Source organism: Mollisia scopiformis, assembly GCF_001500285.1.
Source record: "Mollisia scopiformis unplaced genomic scaffold LY89scaffold_28, whole genome shotgun sequence".
NCBI classification, from domain to species: domain Eukaryota; kingdom Fungi; phylum Ascomycota; class Leotiomycetes; order Helotiales; family Mollisiaceae; genus Mollisia; species Mollisia scopiformis.
The window spans coordinates 711,982-723,095 of NW_017263608.1; the positions used below are offsets into that span (position 1 = coordinate 711,982).

The 11,114-nt window shown below is 47.3% G+C and overlaps 4 protein-coding genes across 4 annotated transcripts; 2 read left to right on the top strand and 2 right to left on the bottom strand.

The window, feature by feature from the left end:
* Positions 1-470: 470 nt before the first annotated feature.
* Positions 471-2,311, bottom strand: LY89DRAFT_690206 (putative cytochrome P450). Its single transcript, XM_018216054.1, has 4 exons — positions 1,092-2,311; positions 826-1,042; positions 701-769; positions 471-648 (listed from the first exon to the last, which is right to left on the bottom strand). The coding sequence occupies exons 1-4, from the start codon at positions 2,206-2,208 to the stop codon at positions 513-515; spliced, it is 1,539 nt and encodes a 512-aa protein (XP_018064151.1). The 5' UTR covers positions 2,209-2,311; the 3' UTR covers positions 471-512.
* Positions 2,312-4,038: 1,727 nt separating this feature from the next.
* LY89DRAFT_657322 (putative phenol 2-monooxygenase) lies at positions 4,039-6,655 on the bottom strand. Its single transcript, XM_018212424.1, has 7 exons — positions 5,764-6,655; positions 5,503-5,664; positions 5,126-5,452; positions 4,682-5,077; positions 4,452-4,626; positions 4,284-4,400; positions 4,039-4,224 (listed from the first exon to the last, which is right to left on the bottom strand). The coding sequence occupies exons 1-7, from the start codon at positions 6,265-6,267 to the stop codon at positions 4,121-4,123; spliced, it is 1,785 nt and encodes a 594-aa protein (XP_018064152.1). The 5' UTR covers positions 6,268-6,655; the 3' UTR covers positions 4,039-4,120.
* A 917-nt stretch (positions 6,656-7,572) lies between these two features.
* On the top strand, positions 7,573-9,076 carry LY89DRAFT_657324 (4,5-dihydroxyphthalate decarboxylase). The gene is made up of 3 exons (XM_018212425.1): positions 7,573-7,982; positions 8,038-8,255; positions 8,302-9,076. The coding sequence occupies exons 1-3, from the start codon at positions 7,864-7,866 to the stop codon at positions 8,961-8,963; spliced, it is 999 nt and encodes a 332-aa protein (XP_018064153.1). The 5' UTR covers positions 7,573-7,863; the 3' UTR covers positions 8,964-9,076.
* Positions 9,077-9,384: 308 nt separating this feature from the next.
* Positions 9,385-10,776, top strand: LY89DRAFT_724191 (uncharacterized protein). Its single transcript, XM_018218876.1, has 2 exons — positions 9,385-10,612; positions 10,668-10,776. The coding sequence occupies exons 1-2, from the start codon at positions 9,812-9,814 to the stop codon at positions 10,725-10,727; spliced, it is 861 nt and encodes a 286-aa protein (XP_018064154.1). The 5' UTR covers positions 9,385-9,811; the 3' UTR covers positions 10,728-10,776.
* Positions 10,777-11,114: the final 338 nt, after the last annotated feature.

The following is an 11,114-nucleotide window of genomic DNA, read 5'->3' on the forward strand; positions in this document are numbered from 1 at the left end:
AAGCTTAGATTTTGGGGGTTGGTGATTGGGGCGAGGGGCTCCGAGGTAGATTATTTATTTGTTTTGGGGAAGTCGTCAGATGGGACTAGAATTTGGGCATGCGGGAGACGATTCGATGTGTCTTGCATTTCCGGGAGGGGAGTTTCTTGATGGGATTGAGGATTCCAGGTGATGTGCATCAGCCCCCACGCGTGCGTAAGGCCAGCAAAACGGTACGGTATTTGGAATTACAACACAGCAGAGATTTGTTATGAATGGCCAATTTAAGAAGACGACAAGGAAAATTGGGTTCTGCGGCACAGTGATTTGAGATCTTTAGTAGGTTGGTGATCATAATTCATTATAAGTATATCATTCCTAATCAATGACTCCCTCTCAATTAAGAGCCTGCCTACAAGACGCACTCTTTCATGTGGCCGCTTGGCTCTTGAACGATCCAAAGTGCTTGGCCACGCAACAGTCCTTGAACGCCCGCAAATTCTTATGCTCGTCCCACAAACCTCACTTTATGCTCAAGCTGGAGTCAACGAAACCGGCACCCCACCTCGTACAGCGTTTGTGAGAGTAAGTATCTCCAAGAGAGGTGCATCTTCTCCTCGTGGAGCAATATCCTTGAAAGATTGAAGGAGTCTGATTGTGGTGTAGGAACTGTGGTATGTTAGTAGATGATCCTCTATTGTCTGTCTAAAGATAAACTCACGCTTCGGTCAACGCAAATTGCTGTCCAATACAGATACGTGGGCCTCCATTGAATGGAAGATATTGCCAACTGTTTTCTTCCGTCAGCCAAATATTCCAACGATATAATGCAACGAGTAGATGTACCTTGGTCTGAATTGTTCCCATCGCTCAGGTTTAAACTCATCGGCATCTGGTCCATAGAGATCCTTTCGTCTCTGCATCACATAGACTTGGTAGTTGACCATTTGTCCTTTTTTGACGAAAATAGGTGATTTGCCATCAGGGCCTCCGCCAAGTGGGAGAGTGGTATCACGGACGGCGGTTCTACTGTTCGCGGGGACGATGGGATGGAGGCGAAGGACTGTGGTAGATCAGTTTGATGTCCAGAGCTTATCATCAGAAACACTTACCCTCGTTCAAGGTGTACTGCAAGTATTTCAAACTCTTGATCTGTTCGAAAGATGGTCTTTCCGAGCCCAGTGTCTCGACCTCGGCCCTGAGCTTCGCGAAAACGTCTGGACGGCGTGCCAAGATGTGGAAAATATATGCCAAGAGACTGGCAGTAGTATCACGACCAGCGAGAAGAACATTCAACAACTCGTCTTGGATTTGCTTCTTGCCAACTCCAGTCTTAGCCAGCTCTTCCAAGAAAATGTACTTCTTTCCCTCTTCGGCTTTCTTCTCTCCATTAAAGCTACCATTCCTCATATCAATTGCTGACTGGACGTAGTTCCCAACGAAGTCATGAACGAACTTGACGGAGTCCTCGTATCGCTTGTTCGGGAACAAGTTGGCCAACTTTCCCACGCGTGCCGTCAGACCAGCCGTTTCTGTCGCATAAGTGAAAGCATCAGCGAACTTCTCTCCCGTTGCACTAGTCTCGCCCTCGAGCAAAGTATTGGTACTCTGACCAAACAAGAATTCGGTGGCCGAGTCCATGGTGAGGCAGAAGAACAGGGGCTGCAAATCAACAGTCGAACCATCGCGGGGGATCTTGGCGATGAGATGAGAGACATGGTGCTCGAATGTCTCCAAGTCTCCAATCTGGCTCCTCACAAAGTTCGGTCGAAGAAGAGATCGAGAGTTCTCCCACGCCGCTCCATCCGTGGTAAAAATCCCATGGCCGAAAATAGGACCCAGAGCGGCCTTTCGACGACTTGGAAGCGCAAAATCCTTGAATTGGGTAGCAAGAAGAGCTTTCACATTTTCAGGCTCTGAAGTATTGATGAAGCGTTCTCCTAACAACAGCTGAGAGAATGTGTTTGTGTTTAGACGAGCGTAACGGTCGACGATTATGTCCAAGACACCGCCGGTCTTCGAAAGTCTCAAATTCTCCGCGAAAAGATCGAACCCAAAGATCGGATCCTTATGAGGATAGTTCTTATATGGCTTGCATCCGTTGTCACGAATGATTTTATTGCGTCGCTGGGCTGCTATGACGTATAAAGCTAAACGGTAGATGCAGAATGTTGCACCCACGCAAAGCAGCACCAAGGTTGACGATGATTTCGTATCGAAGACAGCCATGATGGCGACGGAAGAAAATTGTCGATGAAAGATTCGACTCTTGAATGCGAGTACTAAAGTATGTCGTTATGCGGAACTTAGGAAGGGGCCGACGAGGTATGTGTGTCTGTGTCACTACAGGGGTGACCTGTCAACGCCAGTCAAACCAAGTGTTTACTTTCCTTACTGTAGCAAGTTAACTTCATCGCTTTAGGCTAGTTTCCGAGCATCCCGTGAGATTTTAGCATTGCATGGGGTCTTATGTTAAACTTGTTAGGGTAGACCTCTCATAGGGCATGCCCACGAACCCGCAAGTGGCTATCAATTACCGGTACATCCATCCGCACTTGAAGATGACCTCTCAAAACCACGACTCGCAATAAAGGACTTCGACCGACGGACAGATTGTAGAGGCCGACTCGTTCAGACGGCCTCGCCAAATTCAAAATCCCGTCGGTGACAGGACACTGGGCATAAAGTCCGCTCCCTTCTCATAATTACCAGTATCGAAACACACACTCCCGTAACCTCCGAGTAACCAAGCCAATGACCCCCATTGGACCCCGCCAGACTCGCACAAAATTCATCGCTGCAAGGCACAAGAAAAACGGCGAAGCGGATTACCGACATGTGCCGAGGCCCACTTGAGTTTCATAACCGGAGGTTACATACAGCACAGGCGGTCTTTCTGCAGCGTCCCCGCAACGAAAAGGATATCTACAGTACAGTAGTAGCCTATGGCAGCATTGCCGAGAGGCAAACAAGGATGACTTGTCACGTCTGACGCTCCTCGGCTTTCGTTCAAGCCCGAACAAACAAATAGAAGGTATTTCAGCATCCGCGTAGCCGTCGAGAATAATACCATGCCCATCATCAGAGATAAACTCGACAAATCAAGCCCCACGAACACCTTACCGTAACAAGGCAACGCTTGTTCGTCCCGTACTCACCAGCCTACAGCCAACTCTTTCAGATCTAGGGATGCAATTCGTCTCTCCCCACGGAGCCGGAGACGTTCATTGTCCCGATTCCTTGTATTTTCAGCAACGTCGTACTATCCCCCCCCCTTTAATGTTAAAATCGGGGCTATTTCTAGGGGCCCCAGACAAGGGTCACTATCCAATCACATGCTACTGAACCTTCTAGAATCCACCCCTTCTTTTGATAAGATTGTAATTCTGCCGGCAGAATGAAGCTGTTCAGAGATTCAGCACTTTGTACAAAATGGACCTACAACAAGCTCCCAGTACTCCTCAACTATACCGCCGCACTGAGATTCCTAATACTCCAGATATTCCTACTCCACTATCTAGAGCTACAAGCTGTGATTGATGCAAATGGTGGCCCTACAAAGTACTGAATAAGAGTTGTACAATAGAGAATATGAAAAGCTTCAAAACTGCTCAATTAGGAAGCGGTGAAGTGAGCGGTGAACTGATTTAGAACCCTGGAGAGTGACCCTAGCTACGGTGGCAAAATGACCCCGATTTTAACATTAAAGGGGGGGGATAGTACAGTCCACGCAACGAGAACCAGTGCGTCGTAAATGCCAACCAATGAGTGTCAAGAATCTCACATCAGCACGAAAAGCGTTTCAGAAAGCGGAAATCGTAGCGCTTGGCGCCGGGACGTGGTGCTTTTGAAAGACATTGCGACGTTGCAGTTGAAGGTTTATATAGATATGAATGAGGGAAGGAAGGTTGTGAGAAGGTTTGGGGGCAGCTGCGAGGTGAGGTGGTGCTGGATTGGACGCCACCGTTTGTGAGATATGCACATTGATGGAAATGGTAGGTTTGCTGTGATTGGCTGATGAAACCTATCTTGAGGAATGGCGGATGCATTCTTATTCTTGTTTAAGAAAAACTTGGGTGTTCTATATAATACTAGCTCTGACAGCCATGAGAATTGCACATTGCAGCACCAACCCTTCTCTTCATATTCCGTTCTGTTTTTCCTGCCGCGAGGGTGAAGTCACGAATCCTTCGAAGAAACTCATCAAGCCCTCGTGGTCATCAAGTGAGGTCACCAGGGAAACATCTAAGAAAGATTAGTATTTTGTACAGCATCGAGAGCGAAGCAGGGAAATTTCCACGAACATTGATCAGGTCGCACAACTGCCACGGCACCTTCTTTGACATCAACACCATACTTTTCATACGCATGACCGTGGCCTGAATTGTAGCTTTCATCATCCACAAATGTCTTGTGCAAATCTAGTAGTTTCAATCAGTCTCTCTCGTGGGTAGGGAGGAGTTAGTACATACCCCTCATCCCCCACTCCCCAGTCGTCGGCCAGAAATATTGTGGAATCTCCTCTTGCTCCAACTTCAACCTCCCACCATAAAACACAACAATCGCCTCAATAAAACTATCAACATCCATTCCTGGTAGCGTGAAGCGATGAACAGGTCCATCTTTCGAAGAGAGGAATTGCGCTAACTAGAGATCAGAATATCAGCGTCTACCCAAACCAGTCTATTCTTGAGATCCATACCTTGCTCAACCTCCCCTTACACCTCCCATCCCCCACCTCCCCCGCAAAAATAACCACCCGCCATCTCCCATCCGCCGGCAATGCCCGAACAAGCTGCATCGCCTTCGCATCACAGAACCTCACGACCTGCGCACTCGGGAACCTCATCCCAACCACCAACCCCCTCGCCAACTCCTGCCTGCTCTTCGCCGCAGCCGTAATAATCGAGTCGTCGTACTTGGCCGTTAATCCAGCAGTGTATTTCCCGGCTTTGATAAACTGCTCGCTGAAGTAGTTGGCTTCGTGGTCGCTGGATTTGATGGTAAAGAGCTTGGTCCAGGTTCGGTCGAAGGATATTAGGTCTGCGGCGACTTTTTCGCGTTCGAGGTTGTAGGTTTTTAGGAGGTCTGGATATGCCTGGCTCTCATCAATATCTGTTTTGCCGTTAGAGAAGGGGAGATTTACTCGACCTTGTAGGACCGCAGCCAGTTTCCAGCCGATGTTGTATCCATCTTGAAGACTGACATTCATCCCCTGCCCTGCCTTTGGAGAATGAGTATGGCATGCATCTCCGGTTAGAAAGATTCGATTATCTTTCGAGAAGTAGTCCGCGATGCGTTGTCCGATGGCATATGCTGACCACCAGTACGTTTTTGAGATCTCCACCGTGTATGGATGGAAGATTTGTTGTGCGGCCTGATGTAAGTCTTGAAGTATGACGTCCTTGGCTATTGTGCCTGCTGGAAGTTGAATGTAGAAGCGTGCAAGAGAACCTCCTTCTCTAGGAATGATCTGGCGTGCATGTTAGAATGTGGTGGAGGGAAGTGAGAGCTGTTTCTTACCATAAGAGTACCGCTGTTTGAGCGTAATGTGCATTTCTTTCTGATATCGGGGAAATTGGTCTTTGGGTATACGTCCATCACTCCCCAGATGGCGTCTGTGCTGTCACCAATCATTTTGTATCCTAGAGACCTTCGGACACTGCTGTGTGCACCGTCACATCCCTGACATAATATGTCAGATTGAAATAATGCAATGCGTATAATCGATGGAGTACAATCAAAGTAAGAACGTAGAGACTTCTTGAGAGAGTGTCGACTTACAAGTGCGTATTTAGCCCTAAATATCTCTTCCTTACCCTCTTTTTCTGCGGTGACCACCACAGGGTAGTCCCCATCTTCCGTCCCATCAACCGCAACCCCTTTCACAGCATACCCGTAATCCACAGTCTGTTCATTCCATCTAAACATAGCATCCAACAAAAACCTATTCATAATCGCCTGATTCAAAATAATATGCGGCTGATGCGACAACCCAGGCATAGTATCAGCCGCCCTCCTCGTCCGAACCAGATTCCCATTCTCATCTCCTTCCCAAAATGATAGTTCCAGATTATGATATCCGGTTTTCAAAAGGTCTTCTGAAAGTCCGAAACTCTCGTAGACTTCCACTGTTCGACATTGGACGCCATCTGCTTGTCCGCGTTGCATGGGTCCGGAGCTCTTTTCGAGGATTTTGCATTTGATGCCAAGGCGTGCGAGCCAGACTGCTGCACAAAGACCAGCGGAGCCGCTGCCACAGATTATGACATCGTAGTGCTGGGCCATGTTGTAGGAGATCGGAGAAGGAACAATGGTGTTTCCAAGTATCAAAGACTCCAACGCTCGAACGAATGACACCACTTTGCTCAAGTCTTCGGAGGAAAAAAGGTACACGTGATTGGAAGTCGAGAATGAAATGAGAAGACTGTTGTCTGAGCCGGATGATATCCAACAGTTGTAGATTCAAGCAGAAGGGGCTTAAATATATCCTTTCACTGTCAAGACGTCCAAAAGATCTCCGGAAGAAGCGCTAACTTCTCAACTTCTCTCAGTTTTTCTCGAAAAATTACAACATCATGCTTTCGACAGACACTTCTTGATGTCAAAGGGTGGGATTAATGGTGCTCGGCCATCAGCAAGTACACCGAGATGCTGGGTCATGTCCGTATTGCGGGGTTCATCCGGCTAGTGGCGCGGAATCGCGGGGCGGTGGCATATTTTCGCGGCACCTTGGCGGGATGTCTTCCGCCTCGCAGAAACACCTGATACCAAAAGACCAGAATTGTTTTTGAGTTGAATCGATATAGTTTATGAAGAGAAGCATTGGGACCTGATTTATTCATCCAATTCAAGCGGTGAACAGGAATGTACCATAAAAAACCTGGAACATATATGCTTTGCCGCATTACCAGAATAAAAGTGAGTCCAAGAATTCGTATGCCACCTAAACTAATGCTATTAACAGAATAATATGGCTCTAAGCTAACTTGCAAGAAGAAATTTTGATGAAGCTGCATAACGTACAAAGGACGAACGAAGTCAACAAAAAGTACAAAATGAAGACCAACAAAACCACATTGGCAACACTGGCAGTCAATGGGCCGTTGGAAGCTTGAAGTTTATCCCCCATACATCGTTTGAAGTCAAAGCCGGAATAGTGGTCTTCGAGTTCTCAAGACGCGATGCTTCTGTTTGATCTCCACAAGACATGTGAAGCAAACGGAATATCCTCCAAAGTTGCAGCAGAAATGAGAAAATATGTGATTTATAGGGTAAAGACAAATCGCTGCAATTTGTGTTAAACAGCTTGAATGCGCAGGGCAAGCACAAGACTTCTTTAAGATCAAGCCAAGCTGATGCATCCTGAGGAGGGTAGCTATCGAGGTACAATCGTGTGGAGAAAACTTCCACTGTGAAGAATGCGCCCTTGCAGTGATAGCACGACAATGATCTTAGTTGAAGATACTTACCTAGGTATGATAATATCATTAAAACAAAAAATTATTAGCAACAAGACGGCCTCAGCACGTGACTTGCACTAGCCACATGCTTGTCGAACTTCACAGCATTTTCCTCATTCAAACTGTCTGATCTAAGACCTCGACATCAACATCGCTCATTGTAAAAGCTGTACCATCCAAGGGCGCCGGAAGGGAAGAAAATCTCCAAATGGCAACATGCACCTACCGAAACTGACCATGAGAGATGCCGGGGCCGTGAATCGGGCAGCGTTCTGATTGCATGGAGAGCGGGGTATCGACTTGAGACGGAAGACTTCTTCCATCTTCTTTTGCCTGCTGCTCCAAGTGGACCCGCAGTGTGATTATCTCATGTCGTCAGTCACAACTTCTTCAACATTTTGATGCTAAGTGCAAACTCAAAATGGTTCTCAAGCTCTCTTTTGCATGTTGGGACTATGATCGGATGAAAGCCATCGAGGATGGTCGCGTCCGTCCCGAAGGCATCGAACTCACGTTCTTGAATTATCGGGTGGAAGAAACGTGAGCATACTCACTCCTTTAAGAAAGATTTATATCTGACATTCCATTTCAATAGGTTTTTCAGGCAATTGCGCTTTCAAGAATTCGATGTTTCCGAGCTGTCTCTCTCTTCATATGTCTTGACGTTGAATCAGGAGAATCCTCCATTCATCGCTATCCCAGTCTTCCCTTCGCGGTTCTTCCGTCATCAGTCCATGTATATCAATTCCAAATCTGGAATCTCGAAGCCGGAGGACTTGAAGGGTAAGAAGGTGGGCATACCGGAGTATCAAAGTACATCCTTCTTGCCTATTGTTAGAGTAAGGTTGACTTTAAATAGTGACTGCTCCTGTATGGCAGAGAGGAATCATAGAAGAGGAGTATGGAGTCCCAATCAGCAGCATGCACTATTACGTTGGTGCCATCGAGCCGTCGGAGGTTGAGAGAACCAGCAAAGTCCCGCATTCACTACCTCCCGATGTCAAAGTCACGCCCATAGAAAGAGGCAAGAATCTCTCACAAATGCTGGAGGATGGCGAACTTGATGCAATTTTCAGTGCCAGCCGTCCATCATCATTCGACAGATCTTCAAAAGTCACTCGATTGTTCCCAGACTTCAAAAGCGTTGAAGCAGATTTTTACAAAAGGACCAACATCTTCCCAATTATGCATGTTGTTGCCATCAAGAGGGGTGTTTATGAAGCAAATCCTTGGATTGCAAAGACTCTGACGAAAGCATTCGCAAAGTCGTTGGAAATGGCATATCAGCCTCTGCAAGAAAGGTCCGCTTTACGATATATCCTGCCCTGGCTCGAAGATCACGTTGAAGAAACCCAGAAGCTTATGGGAGACGATTCTCGGTGGTGGAAGGATGGTTTCGCAGAGAACAAGCACGTTATCGAAAAGTTCTTGGAGTATTCTTTCAACCAAGGACTTGCAAAGAAGAGATATAAAGCAGAAGAATTGTTCGCACCAAACACATTAGAGTCGTTCGTCTTGTAAGCACGGCTAGAGATACAGCAGGACGAATCGCTGAAGCAGCTCCGGTTGGGAGGCAAACTTCTCGATCATGGCCATCAAGGTATTCTAGAACAATGCCATGCCCAAGAATAGACCAGCGTCCTTGTCAAAGTAGATGTGCAACAAAGTCCCTTGATGCGTGGTTCGACATGCAACAAACTCCCAAAGGGGTAAGGCACGTGACGGTTGAATTCGTCTGTTTTCAACCAACGTAATGGTGCCTCAAACTTGAGCAAGATATTCATATCAGCTCTCTGTTTTGTCCGAATGCTATATATAGAGTGAAAAGTGAACTCGGAAATGGCGTCTCATTCAATCCACGTGACCCTTTTAAGTGAACTTCGAAGCTCGGATAAATTCGGCTTCCGTCTTTTCCTTCGCAGACGACCTGCAACTTTTTGCAACATTGCAACATACGACATCACAAATCGTCTGCAGATCCTCCATTGGTGTATCTTCTTCATTGTTCTCATTCGACGATTCTTGGCACTTTTCCGCCGAATGGGGTTCGCCTGAAGTAGTTCTTCCCTAAAGGCGGGATGTCCACCATTCAGCGATTTGAGATCCACCTGCCACAACGGATAAAACCTGCAGTCTTCCCACTCTGGGACTAGACACCTGTCAAAGACCGACAAGCGTCCTGCATACTTGTCTTATCTGTGTCTCTTTCGACCTTGGCTTCACCCCTGCTGGATGCCGCCATCTGCGCAATGGACATCACACGGTAAGTGGGAGATCCGAACATGGCTTCTTGCACATAGACATCTCTTCCTCTCCGCGCGCAAGCGCGCAGTGATATTCCAATCTTCTATCCCTCTTCCTCTTTCCAGATGGTAGAACTGCGCGACAGAATCGCGGCTATACAAGCAGCACTCGAGACCGACCAAGAGGTCGAATTCGCCAATACCCCGCCACGACACAGTCTCGACCACCGCTTCGACAAGACCGCCCCCGAAGTCGACGCCGCACCAGCTCCAACACCCGCGAAAGAGAAAGCGAACCCTTTCGAGTCCGTTGGCGCGCCTCCGAAGTCTCAGTACTACGATAGTGTTGCGGCAGCGTTTGGTCTGGGAATCCTCGACGAGGAGGAGTTTACGGAGTATATCGTGTACGATGCGTTCGTGACGAATCTGCGGATATGTCCGCTCAATCTTACGGATACAGGCCACTATTACTATGTTGAGCATCGCTCTTTTCTTCCCAATGTGCCGGGTGTGATTTTGCGGCATGGGACAGAGAAGAGTGGGAAGAGTTTGGGCGCGGCGCATATCCCTTTGCAGGGAAAGAATACTTTTGGAGTTGGGGACTATGATGGGAGACCTCATGAGATGGTCTGGGAGCGCATGGGAAATACAGGGTTCTGGACGCACATGAAGTATGAGTTCGAGCATGAGATCGCAGCTGGCGTGAGGAAGACGTTCAACTGGATCCGGACGAGGAACAATATTATGGATGACCAAGGCGATTTGGTGCTTGTAGAGCAAGGTAGAGAGTATTTAGTTCTCTGCGAATATCTGGGCAAAGGTCTACTCAAGTGGAAGAAGAGAGGAAGGCTACGGATCAGGACTGTGGAGGCATTTGGTGAGTCTTGGGAGATAGTGGTGTTGTTGACTTGGGCTTCGGTAATTGAGGTTTGTCTCTCCCACCAAGACTCGACATGGGTGTTACTGACTATTGTTCTGCTAGTTGTCGAGAAGAAGAGCAAGGATTAGACGATATTCCCCAACGCATCTCATTGGCATATAGAACTACATTAGACTACCCAACTACCCTTAATTGAACTTCTTAAGACGATTGACCTTGCGCTCTTGTACTTCCATCCAGAGGAGGAAGAACAATGATATTATCTAGTCGGACCCCGCTAGTGCGAGGAATACACCGAATATTGCACGACGCATGAGGTCTCATGCCTAATTCTCGAGAACCGAATGACTACTTTATACTTGTTCCCAATTCTCTAAACCATCTTTCTGATCTCTACCTCAAGAGCCACGTGAAGCTTCCTAAGCCGCAATGCTAAGCTTCCATTTTTCACTACACTTTTTTAGCTGCTTGTTGCCACTATACTCCGAGCCAGGCTCGACTTCAAGACATATTGAAAAATTACTACTAAGTAAACTACTAAGCCGGAAT